General features: G+C 34.9%; 1 protein-coding gene and 1 pseudogene across 1 annotated transcript; both read right to left on the reverse strand.

The window, feature by feature from the left end:
• Positions 1-190: 190 nt before the first annotated feature.
• Positions 191-6,416, reverse strand: LOC143615075 (uncharacterized). The gene is made up of 8 exons (XM_077088314.1): positions 6,251-6,416; positions 4,304-4,381; positions 3,830-4,156; positions 2,571-2,632; positions 2,402-2,478; positions 2,008-2,181; positions 1,079-1,386; positions 191-1,017 (listed from the first exon to the last, which is right to left on the reverse strand). The coding sequence occupies exons 1-8, from the start codon at positions 6,407-6,409 to the stop codon at positions 223-225; spliced, it is 1,980 nt and encodes a 659-aa protein (XP_076944429.1). The 5' UTR covers positions 6,410-6,416; the 3' UTR covers positions 191-222.
• A 4,212-nt stretch (positions 6,417-10,628) lies between these two features.
• Positions 10,629-12,215, reverse strand: LOC143615074 (pentatricopeptide repeat-containing protein At3g21470 pseudogene; annotated as a pseudogene).
• Positions 12,216-12,541: the final 326 nt, after the last annotated feature.

The raw sequence follows: 12,541 nt of genomic DNA on the forward strand, positions 1-12,541 counted from the left end.
TGTTGGTCAGATGTAACAATAGCTAAACCCCCTTTTTATCACAGACATACACTTGCAGATTGGTTCCATACATAAACATGGCTTAAATCTTGGAATCATTTTCAAACCCTTAATTTAGAGGGTGAGAGAAATACAACCCATAAAGATAAACCTTAATCAATCAAGATTTAAGTACTGTACAAAAAAAACCCAAACATCTGATATACTACTACACCCCATCACCTAACTCCTAACACTATGATCATCTGATACAGTCTCTTCAGAAGACACATCACTCTCTATGACAATCACTTCATTCGCTTTACTAACAGGACGGGCTGGCGCCAACGCTTCAGCCCAATAGGCCGCACCAGAAGTTGGCTGTCCTCTATTAGAGCCGCAGAAGGGTTGGTTAATCCATTGCATCAAACCAGATTGACCCGTGTATGAAACCCAAGGAACCCCGGTCTTTTCAACAGGTCTAGAACAAGGGAGCCAAGGGGGTAAGTTTAAGTTCCCCTTGGGAACATTCACCAGATCCGGGTCAACGGTTGACCTTCCTCTAAATCCAAGGGAGAGTTGAGGTTCTTCGATTGGACTGTGTTTCTTGGCAGGTTTCGGCGGTTTTGCCCTTAGAAGATTTGACTCTTCTTCCTCCCACCGCTCGGCTAACTCACGTGGCGATCTCCATGATGAAAAGTGTAACCGTGGGTCCCGTAAAATGGCATCCCAACTGCCAATCCCGTGTCGTCTTACACCAATCCAAAGAAAGTCAAGTTCCTCCTCTGACCATACATTTGGATGGTCAAAACCGTCAACAAATTTACCTTTTCTAACATTAACGGCCCTTGCTTTACTTAATATGTTGTCAAGCATGATCTTGTGTCTTATTAAGGATAGCGAGTCAGACGGGTATTGCGACCCGATCATGTCTTCAAAGTTTCTAGATTCAAGTGACCGAAAGGGTGCTGAACATGTAGAGCTCCTAAAATGTAGGGGTTTCCTGTTTGATGGCAGAATATTGTCTTCTGGAAAAAGCTGCAACAGCCATATAATAATAAGTGCATGAAACAGGTGGTCTTATTTAAAATCTATGTACCTGAAGAAAGTTCTGTTTTGATGTTTGACTTTGACCAATGGAAGATGACGGCAAGTCTGGGCCCCATGGATGGCTGCTACTAGAGAGGGTTGGAGGAACACAGTGTAATTGAGATAATGAAGTCTCCCCAATTCTGTCATCAAGCAAATCCAGTACCCTGCTTCTAGAAGGGAACTCATGCAATACTACAGGGTGACTTCTGCTAGTAGAATCGGTTGATTCTCGGTGATTTTCTGATACATCATTGTGGAGCTGTACATTAGAGCTAGACTCCAGTGCTAAGTTGCAGTCCACAAAACCACTTGATTCTGATAAATCACAACTAGAATGAGTGAGAAATAATGTGTGCTTACCTATACATTAATTTTAGTGGTATATTCTGCCTTACTAATATTTGAACACCCGATAGTGTAAAATAAGCTCTATGTACAACCGAAGAAGCTCGACTCCAAGTGCAACCCAAAAGGCACTATGTACAATTCAAACCTGGAACTGGAATGCAGATTACTTCTACCTTGATGTTTGAATTCTACCACTTTTTTTTAGGAATTGAAAAAGATTCTTCGCTTTGTAAAATGTTTTATTAATATGGCAGCATAAGCACACGAGGGGTAAAATGGTTGGGCTAACCCATGAACACACTTTCTTATTCTTTTCTTTGAATTTTATTAATAAATTTGGCTAAATATGATATGCAAAAACCATACTAGATGTATATCCTTTTTAAGTAAAGGGATTGAAGAGGCTTCTATAAATTTGAGTGCACTTCCGATGACTTTTTTATTCTTTCAACCCATTTGACACATTTCCTATTTGGTTAAACCCTTTAGCACCTATTGGACTCGCTAATGAAAACATCACCCAAATCAAAGCATTTAAAAGTAAATTCTTATTATTGTTATAGGTAATTATTTAAGCAATATACTAACCAGGTGGAGGCTTTGTTAAATCAAAAGAAGCTAGTGAGCCTTCATCTCGTTTCTTGTGAACAGTTGTTTTAGCACTTTCTACATCATCACCTGATATGACCCGTGATTCATCTTTTGCGAAAACAAGGCTCTGTGATACCTCCAGACTTCTATCTGCATCCATTTGTGACTTTCCTGAAGGTTTGCAACATAGTATATTGTAGCGGTACCAAACCAGGCGGGTCAGACGGTTTGGATGAAAGGTCAAAATGAGCTTGGGTCAAAACACATTATAACAATTTAATATGTAAAAATAAATTTGAATATATGTTCAACAAATTTTGACCTGTTATCACTCAAAAACATCAGGAAATGACCTGTTTCCAAATGGGAGGGTTGAATTGTGAGCTCTTACCTGATGAGTCAGCTATTGGTGGGGTGTCCTTTAGAATGCAGCTTGCAGTGGTAAACTCTTCATTAGTTGACTTCTCACTGCTAAAGTCAGCTAAAACGGAAATGAGAACATGGCGTGACAGAGGTAATGCATAAAAACGATGTAAACATTCAAGATAAAGAATACATACATCTCAATTTTAGGTTCAGAAAGTGAAGCAGCATCACAGATATCAACATCTTCAATGGTCTTCTGTCATGAAAAAGTGTACACAAAAATTAGTTGTCTTTCTCTTAAAACAGTTTTATGAGAGAATAATTAAAAATGAACCACAACAGCTAAGGACAAACACAAATGCAGAAGATTTATATTACAGTGACTGCTCTGTGGTGCTCCCTCTAGCTCAAAAAACGCAGCGTTATGCACACAAGAAAATTATCCGTCATGCTAATAACAGCTAGATCCAAGGATAAATCACTGGTATATTGTAATTTTGTTAGGAAACAAGATTCTCTGCAGTGACTTCCAACAAGATTTTTAAGGGATACCATAAGGAACCAACGTACTTTCTGTTTTTTCTCGTAAAAGTCCTTTAACAAATTTTTGCACATGAAAAACCAACATACTTTCTGATCTTTCTTGTAATTATTCTTTAATATTTTATACATAAAAAACCAACATATATTTTGTTTTAATCATAAAAGTCCCTAAACATGTTAGGTTTGAAAAAAGAAAATATCTCTTATTTATGATTGGATAAGATCATATAAACATTATTCGAAAAATGGCATTATAATAGCAAATAAAATCACATGCTTGTAACTTTTTCACAACTTTAAATGTAAATTTATTTTATTTTGAGTTAGGTCATCCTCACTCATGTATTATTATTATCATTATCATTATCATTATCATTATCAGTATCAGTATCAGTATCAGTATCAGTATCAGTATCAGTATCAGTATCAGTATCAGTACCAGTATCAGTATTATTATTATTATTATTATTATTATTTTATTGCTTTTAATAGATTATTTGTTATTATCAACTTATTGAAATAAAAATGGAAAAGAAAGATGAACATTGAACAGACTTTGCCTTGTCACATGTCCGATTTAAAACATTAATTCATCTCAATTATTTCCTAATGTAGCATCAATAATAAAAAGGAAATCACAATTTTGTTCAAGTTTAACATGTGGAGCGACTTTTATGTGTAAAAAAATGTTACTTTTATGTTGGTTGGTTTCTTACGTGCAAATATTGTTAAGGAACCTTTTTGAGAAAATAATATACATAAAGTATGTTTGTATTCTATAGTATTTGTCCTATTTGTCTTTCGACATCAACTCAAATATGGATCCAACCACATGATTAACCAAGAAGCAGAACAAGAAAAACAATAAAAAACAACGTGGATTACATGTTTAGGCAAAATGGATGCATACCTTTTCTTGACTTGCAGTGCAATATCGAGAATTGGAATCGTATCCTGTTAAATCTGTTGAAACATCTACAAGGCAGCCATTATCCATTGTAGAATTATTGCTTTTAACCGCCACTAAATCATATTTCTCCACAAAAGTTGACTTTTCTTGCACAACAGTCTCGTCCGTAGTTTTTTTCTGTTTTACTCTGCGACTGAATGTTATCAATGGGAAACCTGGTTTTTTAACTTTCATTGTGTCTTCACATGAGTTTCCAACTTTTTGTAATGTTGATAATGTATCTTGTTGTTTGACACATCTAGAACATAGCTTTTTCCCATCAAGATCCTTTAGTGCACAACAAAACTGATGTTAATAGAATAAACTTTGAGAACATTAAGACATGACATTCTACTCATGTTAATAGAATTAAACTTTGAGACCATTAAGACATCGCATTCTACGTATATTCACAACGTTGAAAGTAAAACTGACTTCACTGGAATGACAATATTCAGACTTTTGTAATGTGTTGCCGCCGCCACCATTATATAGAGCACACTGATTCAATGTCTGCACAGAAGTCCAACAACTTGTTGAGAAAGAAGTATTTAAAAAGGAATACATCGTTAACTTGAATTTAGAAGTATCACTAAGCTTTAGATCAATCCGAGATCAAGATACCAAAAAAAAAACAACTATAATCTAGTACCAGAGTATAAATCTTTTAATTTTCAGATAGAGGTGGCTGATTGGTAGTCAAATCAATAAAAGTAGCTAAAAGAGATAAGGGTTCAAAGTCTAGCAAATACTATTTAGTAATCAATACAAATCCTAAATCGTTTTATACGAAAACTCACATTACAAAGTACTAATATTTTTCTTCGAACCATAAATAACAAATTAGCTATTGGCGAAACATGGACAAAAAAATCATTTGAGGGTTATGTTAGATATAGCCTAATTTGTTGTCTTGCTGGTGAACCTATAGTTTTAGATCCACTATCATTTTATTTGAATGATGCTTATGTATTCTTAAAATCACTATACAATGGCACAATAAAGAGGAAGGATATGAAATATGTTGCAAGCCAACATTAAAATTACCTATTTCTAGAAAAATCCAGAATTTGCTAAACAGAACAGACATGGGGGAAAAGAATGGAAGAAAAGTAGAACAAAATAGCTGAATATATAGATATAAAAATGTCGAGACCAATTAACCAAGACCCACTATTATCACTAACTGGCCCAAATTTCAGCTTAATCTCCTTTTAGGCTGAACTCCCGAGCCAATAATTTAGATTCTCACCAACATCAGCACTTAATGACTTGAATGGAGTGTGCTAAAAGTAATCACCAACAATGAGTCTTATAACCAAGATTAAAATTCATTCAAAATCATGATTGTAAGAAGGAACCTAACAAGATGCATCAAGTAGATCACAGTAAATTATTTTTGAAGATATGATCAAAGTGCAAAATCACTTACCAATATTTTAACACCAAAAACTGCAAAACAATGGAATAGTTAACAAACAAACAAAAATAGTCTTATACAGTTGACTAACCACAAAATGGACAATGGTAAATGTGTAAACGAAAAGGAAGATCTTTAATGCAGTAGGTCAGTATTTATATAATGCAAACGAAAGAAAGGTTCAGCACAGACAAGTAAATATGTAATAATCGCCCATGACCAGAGAGCTTTATGAAATGGATTGAAAAGAATTTGTTTAAAAGGAGAAGTGAGCTGCTGCTGTTCAAACAGAAAGTAGAGAACAGGCTGAAGAAGCAGAAATCTTTTTTTATGGCCGAAATGCCAAACGGTGAATTCACTTAAGTTAAATCCCAAAGCTCCCATAAAATTTTCTTTACTAAAAGTTTGCTAAAAAATAGTAGTAACTTTCGGATGAGGTACTGATTACTCGTTAGTGAATATTAATATATTAAAGATTCATTGGTGTGGAATCAATACAACAATGATTCTTTTGTTTAGCTGATAGAGCATTACCGCTAACCAAACCATAGACTAACCGCAAACTGAAGTATACCGCTAAAATTAAAATGAGGTTAGGTTAAGCTCTAGATTTCCGTATACGAGGAGAGAATTGAGATTTTTTGAAGATTTAGAAATTAGGTCTCATTCTTTTCTTTGTTATTCTTCAACTCTTTTTCTTTCATTGCAATTGCGTGTTAGATTGGAAGGATTTATCAGCTCAATAGCTTAAAGTTAAAACTTACAATTCAAGTCAAACAGAGAGGATGATTTATGATCTTGTAACCTCAATAACAATCAGGTACATTTATTCAGAAACGAAACAGTGATATGATCATCATCAAGCTGTTCCTCATCAGGAAATCAATACAGCTTGACTATATATATAATCAAGATGGCAATAAATAGTAACTTGAATTATAAACCAGCTCAGGATAATTTACCTTAGCATCTTTTCTCTCAGAATCATGTGTTGAAACTTGTTGTTTATTGGCTGGTGCTTTCAGTAGCTCTAAAGTTTGAGATCCATGAGTTTGATCAGGGCCGAACCCAAGGCCGGGCCGCTTCCTCTTATACGTTAACACAACTTTACTACCAATCATTGATGCTTTCAGAAGGCGATTGATTAATATGGTAAAAAAACTAAATCCATGAAGCATACATCATGAAAACTTGGAACAAATGTAGATAAGTATGGGATCGTGTGATGATGGAAACACTAGATTTGTTGTTTCAAGCCAAACGGAAAACTGAAAATAATAGTATTAAGTTACAAGTTTATTTGATTAAATTCATTATAGCTAATGAAACTGACAACCACTCTAGTATTGGTGTATAACAAATTACAAACATAACAACACTTGTTGTATCAGCAATTAAACAAAATCATTGGGAAACACCTAAATAACAAACCATATATAACATCAACAATCCAAAACTTGATACATGATTATATATATATATATATATATAGCATTCAACATAAAAATAAAAAAATCTAGAGGAATTGAAATTGATAGTAAGCAACAACCTAATTCAGAAGAAATTACGTTGAATTTGGAAACATGCATTCAGCAAATAGAATAAAATTAGGAGATGAATTAAGAAAGAAAAGAAAAGGCTGAAAACTGACCTGACCTGACCTGACCATGCTGTATACAAGTTGAGCATGAAAGGAACGGAATGGAAGATAGATTAGAGAAATTGAAACTCTCTGTGTGTGTTTGTGTTTGTGTTTGTGTCTCTTCTTTCTTTTCTTTTCTTTTCTTTTCTTTTTATGAGGGGATGGATGGATGGGCCCCACTAAAGAATTGAATTCTGTTGGTGGCACGTGTTTAGAGGAGAGCGCGTGACGTGAGAAGAGCTGCAGAGCAGAGTGTTGTCATTTTTTATTTATTTATGGTCAAAAGTAAGACTTACTAATCAGATATCTATCTTCTGCATTAACTATGCTTGGATTCCCTATTTTTTTATTCATTTACTTTTTAAATTTATTATTTAATTTGAACTTATCACATATTTACCTTTTTCTTATTGGTTTTTAATACTTCTATCACCCGCCGGTTAATATCACTTCCAACTTTCTATCTGTTAATCACCACTCCCAACTTTCATTTTATGTGGCCGGTTTTGAAAAAAATGCGGGCCCACCCACCATCTCATCTTTCTTTTTCACACGTAACACCATCAGCCACCAGCCATCTCCATCATTACCATTAAGCAATAACCTGCTACCTACAACTAATTAATTTCAAACCAGATAACTATAACATAAAGTTGAATTAGCCACCTGGATCTGAATTAGTTCTTCAAATTCCAGCACCCATCGCCATTAACATCAAACCTCCTATCATTGTCATACAACCGTTCATGGTGGTCGATCTCTCGTTGATTTCATGAAATACATTGCAAACGCCCTCTAAATTCCTTCTCCTCGTCTTCCTTCGTCATCTTCCCAAAATACCCATCTTCTCCTCGTCTTCCTTCGTCATCGCAAACTCCGTTCTTGTCAAAGTAATTTTAAAACCTATACAATCGGAACAACCGGAATCTCCAATAACTAACTGGCACAAGTTCCAACACATCCCTAAAACCATCTCTCCACCTTGTTCATCGCATGAAACCAACCAGCACCATATTCTCCGATTAGGGGTTTTTGCCGGAGGAGAAGTAGAACCGAATGGAAATCGTCAGAGCTTAGGGTTTCGTAATTTGATGATGTATGTTATATGGTGAAGAAGAATTAGAGGATTTATTGCTTGATTTGGGGGATTTGTGATGGGATTTAAGATATTGTGTAATTTAGGGTTTACACCCTGCAATGTTGCTCAACTCATGTTTGATCATGATACAAATATAATCTTGCTAAAAAAAGTAATTTCCAAATCAACATGCCAAGTCAATTAAAAAAAAGCCACGTCAGTTTATCACTAACGTCGTTAGTCTTCAGTTAGTGAGGGAGTGATAAAAACAAATAGGATGAAAGTTGGGAGTGGTAGGTAACAAATCGAAAGTTGGGAGTGGTATTAACCAACGGTTGAAAGTTAAGAGTATTAAAAACCAATATCCTTTTTCTTAAACCTGTGCTAATTGCTAAATTTATAACACACTCATTTTTTCTATTAGGGAAAAACCCTCACTGCCCGTAACCACTCGCCTAAAGACATGACATTGCGGTGAGATAAAACTCGTTCAATTCAAGTATTCAACTAGTGCGAGCCAAGCTCAAGACTTGTACATTGAAGAAAACCTTTACTTGGATTTTGATAGTTACATATAACAAACTAGGTTATAACATCGTGTACTACACGGGACTGAGCACAAAAAAAAATCTGAATTTAAACTAATGTATTCAATATCGTTCTAAAAAAAATATAAGTGACAAGTGTAAGAGTGATGTCAAACAATAACAATTGATGCCAAAAGTATCAATTCTTAGATTGATGTCCCAAAAGGAATGAGCTTGTCAGTCAAAAAACCAAGAAAGCCACTGGTATGGTTACATTTTTGAAATGTTTAACGATGATATCATAATTTGGGTTGCACATTATTCATTCATGATAAATAAGAATGAGTGATGCTTCGATTAACATGATAAAGTACTAAGAACTTGTAAAATTTGTAAATGACCAAAAGACGACAACTATTGGTTGATGTTCAAATCATTTACTTCCCCCAAATCCAAAAAAATAAAAGATTGTCATTAGATATATATCTTCCATACATACATTGTCCAAAACATTAAACATTGTGACAAGATGAAAAAAAAAGAACCAAAATACATAGGGTAATAATGGAGTTTAGTCGTAAGGGTCAAATTATTCTATAAAGGGGAACAAAAATGAGAAGAAACAAAAATGAGGTCAAATTAAGCAAAATTTAAATAAAAATCATAACTCAAAATTTAAATAAAAATAAAAAAAAAGTAAAAACACAAAATGTTTCCACCGTCATTTTCGTTCTCGTAAAAAAAACAAAAACAAAAAAAAACACAATGGTAAGTGAAAAAGTCGTGTCGTTTGGTTTATCATTATGTTTTGTGTTTATTTTCATTGTTGATTGTGTCTTTTTTCCTTGACATTGTGTCCTTTTTTCTTTATATATATATATACATATATACATATATATATATCTCCAATTAACTCGTTTTTCCGGTCATCAGCGCCACAGCACCACGCCGCCTGTCTTTGGAATGAACGCCGGAGTTAATTGAACGGAGTGATGATTACAAGTGCTAGGGTTACAAATTCGTTGAAATTAATTGTGCAAAATTATGTAAATCGATAATTGATAGAGATATATATATATATATATATATAGATTGAAAATTACTAACCTAATTTTGGTGAATTGAATCAAGTGATTGCTGCAAGGTGTAAGTGAAATGGAAGATTATGTAATAAATCTAAAAAATGATGGTGGTGGTGTTGAGTTCAAATATCAACGATGTTATTATTATCTTTATATTTATTATTTATTAGAAGAAGATTACTAAAATACCCTTAATATGTTGGGATTATTACTAAAATACCAACAGTCAACTCATGGTCAACTGACGCCAGGAGTCAGAAGAACCCGCCGGAGAAACACAGTGGCGCAAAGTTCGCAAAATCTTTTTCCAGTGGCTAATCCATCCAGCGACGATATAAACCAGGGAGGCAAATTGCAGATTTCTCTAAAAATAAATAACAAATGCAAAAAGGTTTATCTAGTCAAATAAGTGGGAAAATCAGTTTGAAAAAAATACAGTGTCATACATTACACTGTTTTGTTAAAATAATAAAATATTCAAATTATCACTGTAATAATATTTGTATCTGCAACTAACAAAAAAAATGATCGTTTTAACCTGAATCTTTTTGAACCATTATCGAATTTGCCCATCTTGACCCAGCTCATTCAACCTATACCCAATGTTATTGTTTTAGTTAAAACTGGTTTTGACTCATTATCCAACCCGTCCATATTGACAGCGAACCTAACCCATTCAGCCCGTACCCAAAATGATCGTTTTAACCCGAACTCCATTTTCACTCATTATCCAACCAGCCAATCTAGACCCAACCCGTTCACCTATACTAAAAATTTATCATTTTAACCCGGATTCCGTTTCGACCCGTTATCCAACATGCGCATCTTGGCCCAACCTATTAAACCTATACTCAAAATGATCATTTTTACCCGAACTTCGTTTTGACCCATGATCCAACCTGTCCATCTTGACCCAACCCAATCAACCTATCTTAAATAGATTGTTTTTAACCCGAACCCATTTTGACCAATTACCGAATTTGCCCATCTTGGCTATTCTAAGCCAAACAAAACCATCAAAATGACATCGAGATCTAACCACATAAACTTCAGGCGGGGTTAGAGAGTGACTGAACTACACCCAACTGTCTTAACAACCCTTTTACTAGACATAACAATCCTTAAACTTTCAGCTTTTTCCCATCTATCAGAAGCAGCATATATATTTGACATAAGCACATAAGAAGTATCACAAGAATCTTGCAATTTGATCCTTCCAATCACACAATTTGCCATGTTTAAATCAGAGTGAACTCTACATGCTCCAAGAAGAGCCCCCAAAATCATATCGTTTGGTCTCATCGGCATCTTTGTCACGATTTCATATGCATCTTTTAATCTCCCCGCACGTCCTAAAAGATCAACCAAACAACCATAATGTTTAACATTAGCCGATAAACCATGTTTCTCCATCTTTTTAAACGCTTTTAACCCATCTTCAACAAACCCTGCATGTGCACACGCAGATAAAACCGAGAGAAAAGTGATCTCATTCGGTTTCACATGTGAATTCTCCATATTATTAAAAAACTCCAACGCTTCACGACAATAGCCGTGAATAGAAAAGCCTGAAATTATGGCATTCCAACACGAAGCATTCTTTTCAGTTTCTAAACCGTTTTCAAATATTAATCTCGCACTTGTTAAATCGCCACATTTTGCATACATGTCAACTAAAGCATTAAAAACAAACCGATTGAATTTGACTCTTTTTTGAATTATCATGCCATGAAGCTGTTTACCAGTTTCTAACAAGCCCAACTGAGCACAAGCAGATAAAGCACTAGTAAAGGACACCTCATCCGGTTCAAACCCGTCTAATTGCATTTTTCCAAATGCATCCAGGGCTTCTTCGCAAAGCCCGTTTTGACAATAACCCGAAATCAACGAGTTCCAGATCACCAAATTCCTAACCTCAATCCTCTCAAAAACAGCTTTACCTTCTTCAGCCTCACCTTTCTTGAAATACCCTGAAACCATTGATGACCAAACATAAAAGCTTCGTTCGGGCATAACCCCAAACACGTCCTTAGCAGCCTCCATCTGCCCGTTACTCGCGTACCCATCAACCATAACCGACCAAGTAACCACATTTTTCAAAAAAAACGGAACCTGATCAAAAAAATATCTGGCCGTCTTCGTATCTCCGGTTTTAGCATACCCTGCAATCATTTCAATCCACGAAACGGGTGTTCTGTAACCCATGTCCCGAAACACTCCTAACGCCGTCTCGGTTTCTCCAATGTGCATATACACGCTGATCAATGCATTATAAGTAACAGCATTCTTGACAGGCATTTCATCGAACACCTTGCGGGCATCGATTACGTCTCCGCATTTGCCGTACATTGTTGCCGTTGAGGTACCCACGACCACATCTGAATCCACCCCAGCTTTGATTGATTCGCAATGCACAGCTTTGCCGTAATTGATCATGCAACAAGAAGCACAGGCTTTGAGAATCAAAGGGGATATGGTGAGGATATTACACGGCGGGTTATGGCGAATTTGGGTGTAGATTAGAAGGGCTTGTTTGGGTGTGCCATTGGAGATGTGGTTTCGAATAACTGAATACCAGTTTGATGGTTGATTGATCATGAATATTATCTACCCACAATTTTCTTTCAAGCATCTTATCTTATAATTATAAAACCCTTGTTTGAACCAAATTAATATATATATTAAAAAGAGATTCTTTACTCCTCTCACGTCACTATTCAATTTACTATTCACATTTTTATTTTAATTTTCTTTTTTACTTTTAATTTTCAACTTTTAACTCCATTACATTTACATATATTCTGTTTTTCTAATTTTATATTACTTAAGTTTACTTTATTATTTGATATTTTATATGTTTTTATAAAAATACAGTAAAGGTCGGTACACTATCAGATGATTTTTATTCCCTTTTACTTTTTGTT

Source organism: Bidens hawaiensis, unplaced genomic scaffold (assembly GCF_021521415.1).
Source record: "Bidens hawaiensis isolate Kalapana, Puna unplaced genomic scaffold, B.hawaiensis_p1.1 tig00041795_1, whole genome shotgun sequence".
NCBI lineage: Eukaryota > Viridiplantae > Streptophyta > Magnoliopsida > Asterales > Asteraceae > Bidens > Bidens hawaiensis.